General features: G+C 38.1%; 1 protein-coding gene across 1 annotated transcript in view; it reads left to right on the forward strand.

The window, feature by feature from the left end:
- MTPN (myotrophin) overlaps positions 1-13217 on the forward strand; it is a 40168-nt gene that overhangs the window by 14108 nt on the left and 12843 nt on the right. The window contains exons 2-3 of the mRNA XM_075050904.1: positions 11208-11321; positions 12506-12589. Coding sequence (XP_074907005.1) covers positions 11208-11321; positions 12506-12589 — 198 coding nt within the window. The remainder of the gene's footprint in view (positions 1-11207; positions 11322-12505; positions 12590-13217) is intronic.

A 13217-nucleotide genomic window follows, 5' to 3' on the forward strand; every position in this document is an offset into this window, starting at 1 on the left:
AGCGCTTTTCAAGGCTATTACTTGGACATACAACTTATGTCCTTGGTCACATGTTTTGAGGAATCTGTAACCAATACACAGAGTTACACAGAAGGTGAAAGCAAAGTGGTCCACTGGAAGGAATGTAGAAACATTGCACAAATGTGGAGGGGTGGAGGTATGACATCCAAAGTTTAGCTGAAGTTGAAACTAGCAAGGAATCTCAAGGGTAGTAGAAGAGGCTAGTGCACTGATAATGAAAGGAAGGCAGAGGAAGAAAGAGGAATGTACCCGATGAATCTGAGAAGGCAAATGTCACACTCATGTTCAGGAGTAGTGAAAAGGAAGATCTGGGGAACTGTAGGTAGGTCAGCTTAGCCTCGGTCTCTGGGAAGGCTGTGGAGCAAATTCTCCTCCTCCTCTTAGAACACATTTGACACTGTAAGGCTGCAGTGAGGGACCAAGTTGAAGTTTGTGGTACGTGGACTGGGTAAGTGGACGGTAAGGTTGGTGGAAAATAGGCTAGGCCGTTAGACTCAAAGGGTTGCTATCAGCAACATCACTTCTTCGTGGTGCCTGGTTACCAGTGGCATCTATCAGGGGTTGGTATGGGTAGTATTGCTTAATATTTTTATTGGTGACCTAGGCAATGGGTTGTCTTTACCAGTCAGGACAATAGAAAGAAGTAAACTCATGCACCTGTACAAACTGAGGACTAGTTGGCTAGGTAGGAGCTTTTTAGAAAAGGACTTCAGTGTCCTGGTGGCCATCAAGCTGCAGATGAGTCTGCAGTGTGCCCTTGCATTATTGAAGGCCAGCAGCATACTTGGCTATATTAGCAAGAAAACAGCCAGTGAGCTGAAAAAAATTTTTCCTTTCTTACCACTTCTGAGGCAGCATGCGAGTACTGTGTCCAGTTCTGAGCTTCCTAGTACAAGAAAGGCGTTGACATATTGGAATATGTTCAGAGTCGAGCTTGGGGGCCATCAGAATTGCTGAGAACACACAAGGAGATGCTGTTAGAATTGTGGTGATTTGGGGGTTTTTGTTTGTTTTGGTTTGTTTTTTCTCCTGTAGAAGAAAAGATAAAAGGAAGATTTTATTGTTGTTTTTTTGTACCAAGGGCAGGATATAGAGAAGGTTGCTTAGAGGTGCACAGTGAAAGAGGCAACAGTTCCAGTTGGAATGTGAGAAATTCCAGTTAGGTATAAGAGCAAAATATTTCACTGTGAGGATGGTTAAGCCCTGGGAAGGGCTTTTGCCCAGAGAGCTTGTGGAATCCTCCATCCTCAGAGGTGTATGGAACTGGGTTGGGCAATGTCCAGAACAGCCTGATCTGATTAGACCTACTTTGAGCAGATGTTGGACTAGATAACCTTCAGGGTTCCCTTTCAGTCTTAAATAGTCTGTGATTCCAGGAGTTGGTGGACTTAGAAGCTTGTAGAATTTAACTGCCCTTGTATTTTTAGATTTAGTCAGGTCTCAGGAAGCATGGTATTTGAGTTTTCCCTCATTACTGCCAGTGTTTATGACCCATGGATTGGTTACGTAAAAACAACATCTTACGTTTTTACTCTTAGAGCAAGTAGAATAAGGGCAGAAGTTTTTGTTTGACTTGCAGTATTCTTAAGTTCACAATTATTTTAGAAATTGTAGAATGATTGACCTTGAAGAACAAAGTATGTAGAAAGGGGCTTTTTTCAGTTTCAGCTGTATTGTTTTTAAGGATTCTTAATCAAGGTGTTTAGATATGCAGTGCTAGAGAGGTAACATTTAGATTAGATGAGCCCCAGAGCTGACATGATATAGCAGTAAACAGTTGAAAAATATATGAACATACAACTGAAACACAGGTTAAGCAGTGAACTTTGGCTTAGATACTTAAAATACAACCATTTTGAGAATATCAGTAGAATGACAAAGATAGCTGCATGTATTTTTATCTTCAGAGTACTTTTGTTTTGTTTTTTTTTAAAAGAAGTCTTTCCAGAGATGAATGAATCTGGAAAAAGTTAATACTGGAGAATGATTGCAGGGGTGTGACCTGACTCAAACTTTGAGAAAAGGGAGGAGAGTATTAGGGGATTATTAATACACATTAGTTCCTCCATACCTCCCACATCCCCATTGTGGAAGTGCAAGATTGTCTGCTAAACCCAGTTTTAGTATATAGCTAATAATTTTTCTCAAGCTGTGGTTTGTCCAAGCTTGCTCTCCCTTCAGAAGGGAGAAGGAATACATTTCTCTTAAGTGATTTCAAAGCTGAAGTTATCTATGTTCCACTTAAACCCTTAAAACTTACTCTTTCAGGCCATTAGTTAGGTGTAAAAAAAAAAAAAAAAAAAAAAAAAAAATTCGTTAGATTGGAAGGAAAGTTTTCATTCAGTGGATACCAATATAGTTTCTGTTATGGCAAAATAGGTCTTCAGATTGTATCCAACAGTGTAAATTACAGTTTACTTCTGCCAGTTTCACTTTACAAAGTTAAAATTAAATTGGGACACCTGACTGGTATTTTCAATCAGAGGGAGAATCTCTGGGTTCAGAATATCACAATGTAAGAAAGATTTTTACATTTCAGTTATGCCTCTATCATTGCTATTGGGTGTGTCAAAGCTTACCTAGCTATCTACTAGGATTTTTTTTTTGGAGAGTTGTCATGAAGACAAACATAGAAAGCAGATTCTGCACTGAATTTCATCTGTTTGTTTTCAAATGTTTCTTTTGCCATAAAATCCTAGGAGGATGATTTTTGTTGTTATACTATGCACTTTAAAGTGAAGAATGTTGCTAACGTTGCATAAAGGAATGTTACACATGTGACCCTTCTGATATGAAGCCATGCACTGTGATGTGACAAAGAAACAAAACCATACAATACTTGAATTTTACTTTCCTCTTTCATCTGCGTGTATTTGCCTATTGTTCTATGCCTGAGGAATACAAATGCTCAAAACCTGAGACATTTCTGCGTTCCACAAGTTGAATCCTTAACATCTTTTGCTATGGACCTGTACAATAAGATTGGTTGGAAATATGTCTGATGAACTATCTCACTTAATCTCTTTGTTGAATTTTTAAAAACAAATACAACCAGCGTGAACAAAGGCCTGAGGGAAAGATAGTAAAATATGAAATGTTCAGAAGTAGTATTCTCAATATGCAGTAAGATATTCCAAATATCTCATCCATAGGACTTAAGTTTTTCTTTATAGAAAGAGGATTTTTCACTCTTCCTCTTTTCCACTTAGACAACAACAATAAAGTTATTGCTATATTTAAAATGTCAGTTATCTAATAATGTATAAGAATGGCCATCCTTTGTATGCGAAGAGATGGAAGGAATACAACAGACTGTACAGTGAGTTCATCTTTTTTCACAATAATGGAGACAGGAATTACCCAGTAGTGTAGCTCCTGTAGGATGCTTCCCTGTGCTCTAAGGATATCTGACTGCATGGAATCTGCTTTCCTTCATTAAAACCGGAATGAAAGGAGTGCATGAAATGGGGAGATGAAGTTATTTCTGCATGGGCAGGATAAGTACAGATGGGGATATGGAGTTGTTTCTAAATCCGAAAGAGCATTTTAATGCCACCAATATTACAGTTACTACTCTACTAATACAGTTAACCTATGCAATAGGATTTAATGAGGTCACAATGTAAGTCCCAGCTACTTATTTCTGGTGTGTTCAGGTGCCAAGGGGTGAATCAGATGAAGGAACAGATTCAGCTGGAAAGAAGAAAATGATCAAGTTAATTCTCAGACTGACTAGTTCCCTTATTGGATTCATCATTCAGCCACTAATTCTGATGCAGGGATGGGAAGGATCGAACTGTTGCTACCAGTAGTGATACTGTAACTGCTACACAGGAGAAAATTGATGCTAAACTGATGGGTGAGCTGTGACATTAATAGTGTGGCAGTAAAGTTCTAGAGCAACACTGCTGGCAAATTACAGTGCCCAAGTGAATAGCTGGCTCAGATTCTGTTTCAGTTGGTGTGCCACTGCAAAGTAAGCCTGTGACTGAAGCACATGGAATATGCTGTAGGGATGCTAGAGTGGCACAAGATGAGTTTAGTTTAGCTCATTTGGCTTTAAGTGTTGATGCCTTTGAAACTGGCAGGAACTGGGAAAGGAGGAAGTTAGCAGGTAAAGTTAGACCAAGAGAATACACTCTGTGTAATAGAGCCTACAGAAAAGGTGAGGGCTGTTCAAAGACAGTGTCAATTTGGTGTGGTTAAATAATCTGCCTGGAAAATAGCGAGCTTTAGAGCTTGTAATTTATGACTAAACTTGTTCATTCAACATTTTCAATGAGCTGATGTCATAATGTGCACTAGGGACAAAAGTCGGTGAAATCTGATTAATTCTCTTAATTAGGGCTGCAAAAGAATAAGGAATTAAATTTGGCAGAACTTATTCAAGGCAGCTGTTAAGGTGCAGATCCTTCCAGATTACTCTGGGATATCCAGCAGCTGTGACAGGAGGGCAGCTTGGCTGTCAGGGAACTCCTCTCTGAGCTCAGGTACGAAGAGGGCGACCATGAAGAGTGCAATTTGGGGTGGGTGCCCAAGAAGAATGTAGGTGCTTTCCCAGGATGTGCAGGGATGTAACTAAAAAAGCCAAAGCTTGGCTGGAGTTAAACTGGAAAAGGACATGAGATACAACGTAGGTTTTTGTGTAGGTATATTGGCAAGAAAATGTAGAGCAAGGAAAATGTTTGAGATAGAGGGTGGTGGAAGAATTAAGTTCAAGAGTAACTAATTTTGACAGTACTCACTTAAGAAATTAGTTAGAACAGATCTTTTTTATGGATTGAATTACTCCGTTATGGAAAGTGGGTGATAGTTGCATTCAGAGGACACTATAATGAACCATACTATTAGTTCTTTAAAATGCAGAGTTTTGAAAGTATTTAGAACTGAGCTTGAAGTTTTTATTTTCCTGTCATTCAGTGAAAAGTTGATAGCCAGCTTTCAACTGAAGCTGAACTTAGTCCTTCTAATTGAATATTCTGCTGTTATCCATGTATGTGACTTTTCTAAGTAGGACATAAGATCAGTGTTATAAAAATCTTCTTTCATGCTGTCTAGTAATTGGGGATTCATAGAGAGGCTTTTCTTTACCTGTAATCAGATTTTAATAGAGGGCATTAAAGCAGACACCTGCTAACTGCTGGTTCTGATGTTTATGTGTTGTACTGGTTTTTAATGTTATTGCATAGCTGGTGCCCTAGGTCTTTGATCTGCAACAAAAAATATTACTGATACGGCTTATGCCAGACTTAGCTGTAAATGTCTAACTTGGTAAACTCAGTGTGTCCTGGAAGGTCATTAAAGAGGTGATCATGTCTTTCCTTTTGCAAGGGCAAATTCTCTTCTGAGGCTTTGCATAAACATTTGTACAATTGTTAGCGAATCTGTAGGTCTAGTCTAGAAAGTGGTAATAAATAATCTTCTTACAGGATAGGTGTGGCCTTTGAAGGTATATTTTATTTTGAAGTTGATATGATTCTTTGATTCTGGCTTAATTACATCTGCTTCAGAGTACCTGTCATGAGTGAATGATTTATATCACTTAATCACTGTCAAAGGTATTAGCAAAAGTGATTTTAATATGATGTTGTAAAAGTGTGACTTAACAAGGTTCGATGGCAAGGTTTACTCTATTAATCACTGCATGGAAGAATCATACAAAGGAAAATGGAGTTAGAATTGATTTAGAATTACTTACACAGAGAACAGAGACGAATAGGCAACGGAAACCATCCTGTTGAGTTACGAGATTCGGAGTGGACCTCCTTCCTTTCTGAACTCCTTCTCAGGAAGGAGTCTAGGTGCAGCTGGATCCAGACTTAGTCCCAGACTTGGTTGATGGTTTATGTCTAATGGAATTAATATAAAGGGTAAGGAGAACCTCCTGTTGAGTTACTATGCCAATTTGTCAGGGAATGAGTGATTATGGATCCTACACAACTTTGAGGTAGCAGCCATTTAAGATTTATTAGCCCTATTATGGTAAATCACAAGATTAGGTCATGTGATTTTTAACAATACTTAATCATCAACCAATTATCAAAGTGATTTAATAAAACTTGCTATAATCAACACTGTAAAACTTCCTAAATCGAATCTCTCACACACACAGATATTGAGGTTAACCCATTATCAAGATTTCTGTCTGCCAATTGTAGTAAATTATTGGTACCAAAAGATATTTGAAACTTCATGAAATCTAATTGTAATGAATCAGTCACTACTGTCCTTTGTCAGCAGATGATCTTTGACCCCTTCTTCATAGGCATCTATCAGTAGACAGTCTTGGAAATCCTTGCAAACTCTACCCTGAGAGGCATCCTAGATACTGGGTCACAGCCTGTTGTGATCCTGGAGAGCTCAAAGGGTCTCACTTGTGATCCTATAAATAGCAATCCTAAGATGATAGACTTTGGTCAGTATATCTCCATTCTGGCCACAATTCTTGTCAGGTAATTCTGGCACCTTCCAGGGCGGGCCACCGTCGAGGCAGCAGGAGTTTCAGGTATGGTTGGGGAGTGCCTAATCATCCTAACTTACTGTACCATAACCAGGACAAGAAAGGACCAGATTGTCCCAACTCACTGCGCTTGTAGCCAAAATAAAAACACAATGTTGGCTGGTCCTGACATCACGATGTGGACCAGGGGGTCTGTACCACTGCAGCACACTCATAACTCTTAACCTTGTTGCTGCTCTGTTAGACTCTAGAAGATGGCAAAAGTCTCATAAAACTTCCTGGGAGAATTGTTCTGTCACTTTTTGTCTAATAAACATAAGATTTTGTTCCTGCGGGTGCAAAGAAAAAATCTTGCTGCTCTTTGGCAGTTCATGTGGGTTCTGAACCATATGCTTGTGCAGGGTATGGTCTTTTTTTAAAGAAAGCCTTTAGCAGCTATTTAGTACAGTTTTAGTTTCAGCCTACCAAAATACTGGTTACTTTGCTGTCTCAGAGGTCAGTACTGAGAATTGTCACCTGATAAGATTGCTGATACCGAAGTTCATAACATTCAGTATGATGTCTTTGGCAAATATTATTCAAAACCACAGTAATTTCAGAAAACTTTACATAGAGAGAACTCCTTTCTTTGAATCTTCCTGTGCTGTTCCTGCCTCAGCCTGTTATAGACCTTGAGAGACCACTTTGTCTCATTCTGTTGGCATAATTAGCCACACTTTCACCTGAGCTGCTGTATTATGAGAGGGGGCTCAAATCTTGACCTTATGCTTAGATTTTCTTTTATCATATGAAGATGTGAATTGGCATTTGGAGCTTGTCGCTATAGTTACAATATATAATTTCTTTGCTAATGTGAATCCTTGAATTCTCTAGTGCTTAGTCAATCACTTTTTAGATGTCTCCATATAGAGAAAACATGTTTCCTATACAAAATGTTGTCTGTCGTGGCTGGGCAGTCTATAAAACTGCTGACATGCATCAACATCTCTCCCTAGCTTAGCTGAACAGAATACTTCAAGTGGAAGAGCAAGAGAATCCAACTTGGAGTGCTCATCCAGTGAAGACAAAAATCAACACTCACAAGACTGGACATCCTAAGCTTAAAGGAGAAGAGCAGCTTGTTTAGATGGTCTTTGACAACTTTATCTAGGATGTTAGATGTGTTTCATATCACTGTCTAGCCAAGTAAAAGGTTTATTGTTGCAGCTGTGGCAACTACTGTCTTTGGCACCAGTGTACTACCAATTTGGATCATGAGGGTTCAAGCAGTTTTCTGACTTTCCCATTTTATAGGTGATTTTATATGAAACTTGTATCTTGGAGACTTATTTAAGCTCATAAATGGCAGCTGGTGTAGACAAAGATTGAAATTTTTAATAGAATTTCAATTAAAGATATAAAGTCGATATTTTCATGTCTAAAGGCACTTTCTTGTTGCAAAAGTCTAACTATAAGTATATTTTTGTGAGTTTTATAACAACTGGTCTTTAATCTGAATAATTTGGGGGGGAGCAGGGTTTAGGGGTTTTTTAGTTGACCTGTAAAATTTCCACTGAAACTGTTTAGTCTTCCAGTTTGAAACTCCCTCTGAAAAAGAATATATTTATTGTTTCCATGGATACAGATAGAGCTCTAGACCAGTGGCCTCCAAACCTTTTTGATCGTGCACCCACCAGTAAAAAAAAATAAATTTGAGCATGCACCACCAGTATCTTTATTTATAAATTATATACATGTACTACTGTTTTATGCACATTATAGAACATACCCCAAAATGGAAATTAAAGATGAGATAAAGATGAAGTAAACACTATTTTTACACTTCATTAACAGGACAAAAAAAATTTTCTCCTCACACCCCAATGGATTGTCTTGCACACCTCTCTGGGTTTTCACACCCCACTTTGGAGACCCACTTTGGAGACCACTGATCTTCCTATGGGTAGGTGCCCCAGGCAGTATAAATAGGAGATCTAAAGGCCAGGGAGAAATTATCTATGAAGAGTCCTGCAAGATTTCTGATGTACATGTGTTAAAGACTGCATTTAAAGCAGGTGCTTGTGCCAGGGTTTGATCCCTGTATGTGAAATAGATTGATTTGTCTTCCTTTCCTACTTCTATATGTCTTGGACTGTGAGTAGGAAAGGCCAAATAAAGTTTTATAACATTCAGTGGTCTGGTTTACAGTGGCTTTTCACACCCATGAAAGAACTGGATATTTGGCTTTATTGCAGAATCTAGGAGTACTTGCTTTTTTAAAATTTTTGTCACTTATAGGATATCTTGATTCTGTTAATTCAGACTAAAACATTCTGATGTTTGATTTTGCTGCTGATACGTTTTCTCAGTGCTGGTATTCAAATCCATGTAATCTGTGCTTGGGACATCTTTGCAGGCTTTTTCTAGGTATTCCTGTATAAACGAGCTTTCATCATCCTTAAGGGAAACTTAGAAAACTCGGTGTTTGGGTGTTGGTTTTTTTCCTTTCAGAAGTTCATTGTCCAGCAGGAATTTATTCCACAACCAGCTTAGGAGAGAACAGAGGGATCTGTGGTACACTCTTTAAAAAGGAAAAAAAAAAATTTAAAAAAATCCTATAGTGTAAACCAATGAGCTAAATCATATTTATAAGCTCAAGGAAGGGGGAGCTTTGCTGGTCTGTCCTAATCTTAAGACATGATCGTTCTAAATTTCTTTTTGAATGTGAACTTTGTAGCTTTACTGTGTGCTGTCCCAGGAGTTAGCTTGCTTGTCCTTCTCCCTTATCCCATTACTTATCATGTCATGCATCGGACGTTACAGGAGTTTTTAGAGCCTGTTTTAGGGTAGTGATTGTGTGGCTTTTACATGTTTGTCTTCCTAAACTTATGCATCCCAATCCTTAATGTATCTGCAAACATCATGTGTTATTTAAATGACAGCTGTTTTAAAATTGATGGCAAGTGGAAAGGTGCAAATAAGAATATGGGTGCATCTTAACTTTCTAGATAAGCTAAGTATATCCTGCTTCCTTGTATGCTTTTCAGGCCAATGTGTCTATTTGTGTGCTGTTAGTGCACTGTGATCTGGATGATTTTTTTTTTAATTGGAACACAGTTGTTAACATATCCCCACCAACGTTTTGTACTGAAATTCAGCAAAAAAGAAGTTACATCACAAGACTATCTGCCACAACTTTGCTGGTAAACAGAGTTAGACCTTCAGTTAGTCACATTGGAATTTTATGTTATAAACTATTGTACAGTGTTGATAGTCCATATAGCTAAAGCTGTGGTGGACTTTGCTTAGAAGTACAATTTGTTGCTGTTCTGAAAATCATAGATAAAAGTAAAACTATCTTTTTCCTGATATCCAGCATGCTTCAGAAGCCATAGCCCTATTTCAGGATCAGTAACATCAGTTGCAGTTTTTTTCGTTGTGTTACTTGCTGCTAGTTCATGCTACTTTGAAACCAGAACCTTCAATAGTGTGGGAACCAGGTGCTGAGCTCTGAGACCACAGAATGTACAGTGTTTTAGTTAAACACCTGAAGTGAAACAGTGTTGTGTTGCTTTGACTTTCAGCAGGGTATATTATGGGGAGAATTGAATGTCCTACTGATAGGAGAGGAGAATTCTGAGGTTGTGTTGTTATTTGGCCAGTACTATAAAATGCTGATAATATAGAACATCAAAGGCAGAATAAGATTTCCTTCTGACAATCCTCCTTCATTCTAAAACGGGAAGTAATGTCTGGAAGATATATGTCAAGCCCTCTGTTCTATGAATATTTGGGAGATTTGGGGCAGGAGTAAGGGAACTGCAGGGGCTCTGTAGAGAAGTACGAATTGGTGCTGCGGCTGAAATTCTTTTGTTTTTCTGTGGAGACGCAGGGCTTTTGAGGTATGATGCTAAATTTAGCCACTCCCTAAAATACTAACACTACTTGCACATACAAACAAGAAGTCACTTACCACATAGCATGTCAGTATTTGATTTCCAGTAACTTCTCGTCATTACTGAAGTGCAGCAAATCAGTTTATCCTTAGTTGCACAACCCAAGGTGAAGAAACAAAGCTGATTAGGCACTCAGTAAATTAAATTTTGTTTACGCCTTAAGAGATGTCTCAATCCACTAGTATGAGTGACATTAGAATACAACTTCTTGTGTCCTGATTTGGTTGACTGTCTTCAGACTTTTTTTTTTGTCATGTAGAATTGGCAGGTGCTATTTATAAAACAGAATGGACAGTTTCATAATTGGGTTTTAAATTATCGATGGTCTGTACTCACTTGCTAGCTGTTATGATGCTGACTTATTTCTATGCATCTGGTTTCTCAGTGTACAAAACTTCAAAATGTGTAGAAGCAGGTAAAGTAACTTAGCCAGATAACTAGGTTCTCAGCTGGGGGGAAGGAGAAGCCAAATGAGGCAATCTGAGCATTTTTTACAAGCTCTAATGACTTTTTAATTTATTTTTTTTAATCATACGAGTTACCAAGTGCACTTGAGTACTCACTACACTTGAGATGCAGTGTGGAAGGAGGGACCAAGGTTGTCTTACAGTCTTAAATGCATAGATGAGGGAAAGGAAATTGAGCAACTTAATTTTTGTTTTTCTTGGGCAATGACTTAAATATTTGGATGGAACATTCTTCAGCATATTTGAAGGTGTTGGATATTTTTCAAGCTCTTCTTGGTATGTTAGCTCTAAAATTTTGCTTATTAGATTATGTTTACATTGAAGGGTGAAGATGTCAACCGGACACTTGAAGGTGGGAGGAAGCCTCTTCACTATGCAGCAGACTGTGGACAGCTTGAGATTCTGGAATTTCTGCTGTTGAAAGGAGCTGATATTAATGTATGTACATCAATTTACAAATAGATATTAGGGTCTTCCCCACCCTCCCCCCCCCCCCCCCCCACACACACATAAGGGATTGGTATAAGTGCCTAAATGGTTACTGAAAGACTTAGATCAAACTAAACAATTCTGTGCGTTTAAAAATGTTTGAGAGATGGTCTCTTAGAGGTTAGAAGCTTAAAATTGTGTTTATTAAATGTTTTTATTATTTTTGAACACACTAGGAAAAGTTGTTTGTAGCTATAAGAAGTTTAAATTTAATTTGACCATGATTAGAAAAATAAATCCTGTAATCACATCTAAATAAAGTTTGCATGAAATAGATATTACATTTGTTGGAAGGGACTTCAGAAGAAAGTGCAATGCATCCTTGGCCAGGCCAGGATCAACTCTGTTTAAATTAGCGTGCTTCTGTTTTTTTGGAGACATTTTTACGTGTACAAGCTTAGTCATTTTGCTGTAGCTTGACATGCATGGCTCTTTGTCCTGAAAAGACTTGGCAGGGCTCGGTTGGCACTTCAAAATAGTCTAGTTCTCCATGAAGTGAAGCTTCTAAATACTTTAACCATACACCCCAAACACTGTGCTTTAGAATACTTGTCTGAAAGTTAATGTATAAGACGTCTTTGTTTTTGTCCTTAACAAAATGGCTTGGATTTTTTCCTTGGTGTCTGGAAAGATTGTCTCTTCCTCAGGAGCTCTCCTAACTAGAGAGGAGGAAAATATGGAGGCAAAAATAAGAACATTTCAGTTGCTCCATTTCTTATTCTTTCCAGGAATATAGTTTAGAGAGAAGACAGCCCAAACAATGTTTCGGCCAAAACTGGTTTCTTAAGTCAGGCTGGCTGAGAAATGCGAGAATTAAGAGTAGTGTTTTTAAATGGGGTAAAATTTGTCAGCTGAAACCCTGCAATTTCTGTCATTGACCTGAAAAAACAGACAAACTTAGGGATACCTAGAAGTCTTATGGAGAAATACTTTGCTGTTACTTGGTTGTTTTTTAAGCAATTAATTTTATTTTTGCAAATGAGAACAAAAAATTCTGAGGAGATGCATTTCTGGATAATATTCTTAAATCCTTACCTTCGCTCTACTGTTGACAAAACGAAATTAAAATGTTAAGTGAAACCTTTTAATGTTGTGTGAAATTGTGCTTCAAATAACTGTGTCTCAATTTACAGGCTCCAGACAAACATAATATCACACCACTCCTATCAGCAGTCTATGAGGGCCATGTTTCCTGTGTGAAATTGCTTCTGTCAAAGGTGAGAGACAAATGTTTAGAACAAGCTATCCATTAGTATATCACTATGACATTTTTTTTCAATAAGACTATGATGCTTGAGAAGTTTAGAACATCAAACAAATGCTATTTATGTTGCTAAACCAGAGAGGGTACTCTGATTACAGAGAAGATAGTTGAAGGAGAAAGTTCAGGACTTCTGCAGTGTAGCAACAGTAATAGTGACCACAAAGAGAGTATCCAGCTAGAGAGCAGTTAACAGCAAATCAGGCAAGAAAAAAAAAAAAATCATTCCTTCAGCACATGGGGAGGAGTGGGACTTAGCTTTGGCAGCTGCTTAAGTGTTTCATGTGATGGAATCTCTACTGTGAAGTTGCTCAGAGGTGTGGTTTCCCTTTGCTTTTGCCAGATGACTGAAAACCCATCTGGGTTGGCAGACTGAGGGCAAGTAAAAGTAGGAAGACAAGCTTTCTCTGTTGTGGAGCTTGTAAATTTTGTCCTGGGGAGAATAAGCTTAATCTGTTTCTGTTCTCCCTTTCATATTACAAATGTGATCCACTTTACAAAGCAGTAGTTAATTCAAGCAATGTTTTGTCTCCATTCATATGTTCTCCTTCTTGTTATACCTTCCTTACTTTGAAAAGAGGAGG

This window comes from Buteo buteo, chromosome 19, assembly GCF_964188355.1.
Source record: "Buteo buteo chromosome 19, bButBut1.hap1.1, whole genome shotgun sequence".
NCBI lineage: Eukaryota > Metazoa > Chordata > Aves > Accipitriformes > Accipitridae > Buteo > Buteo buteo.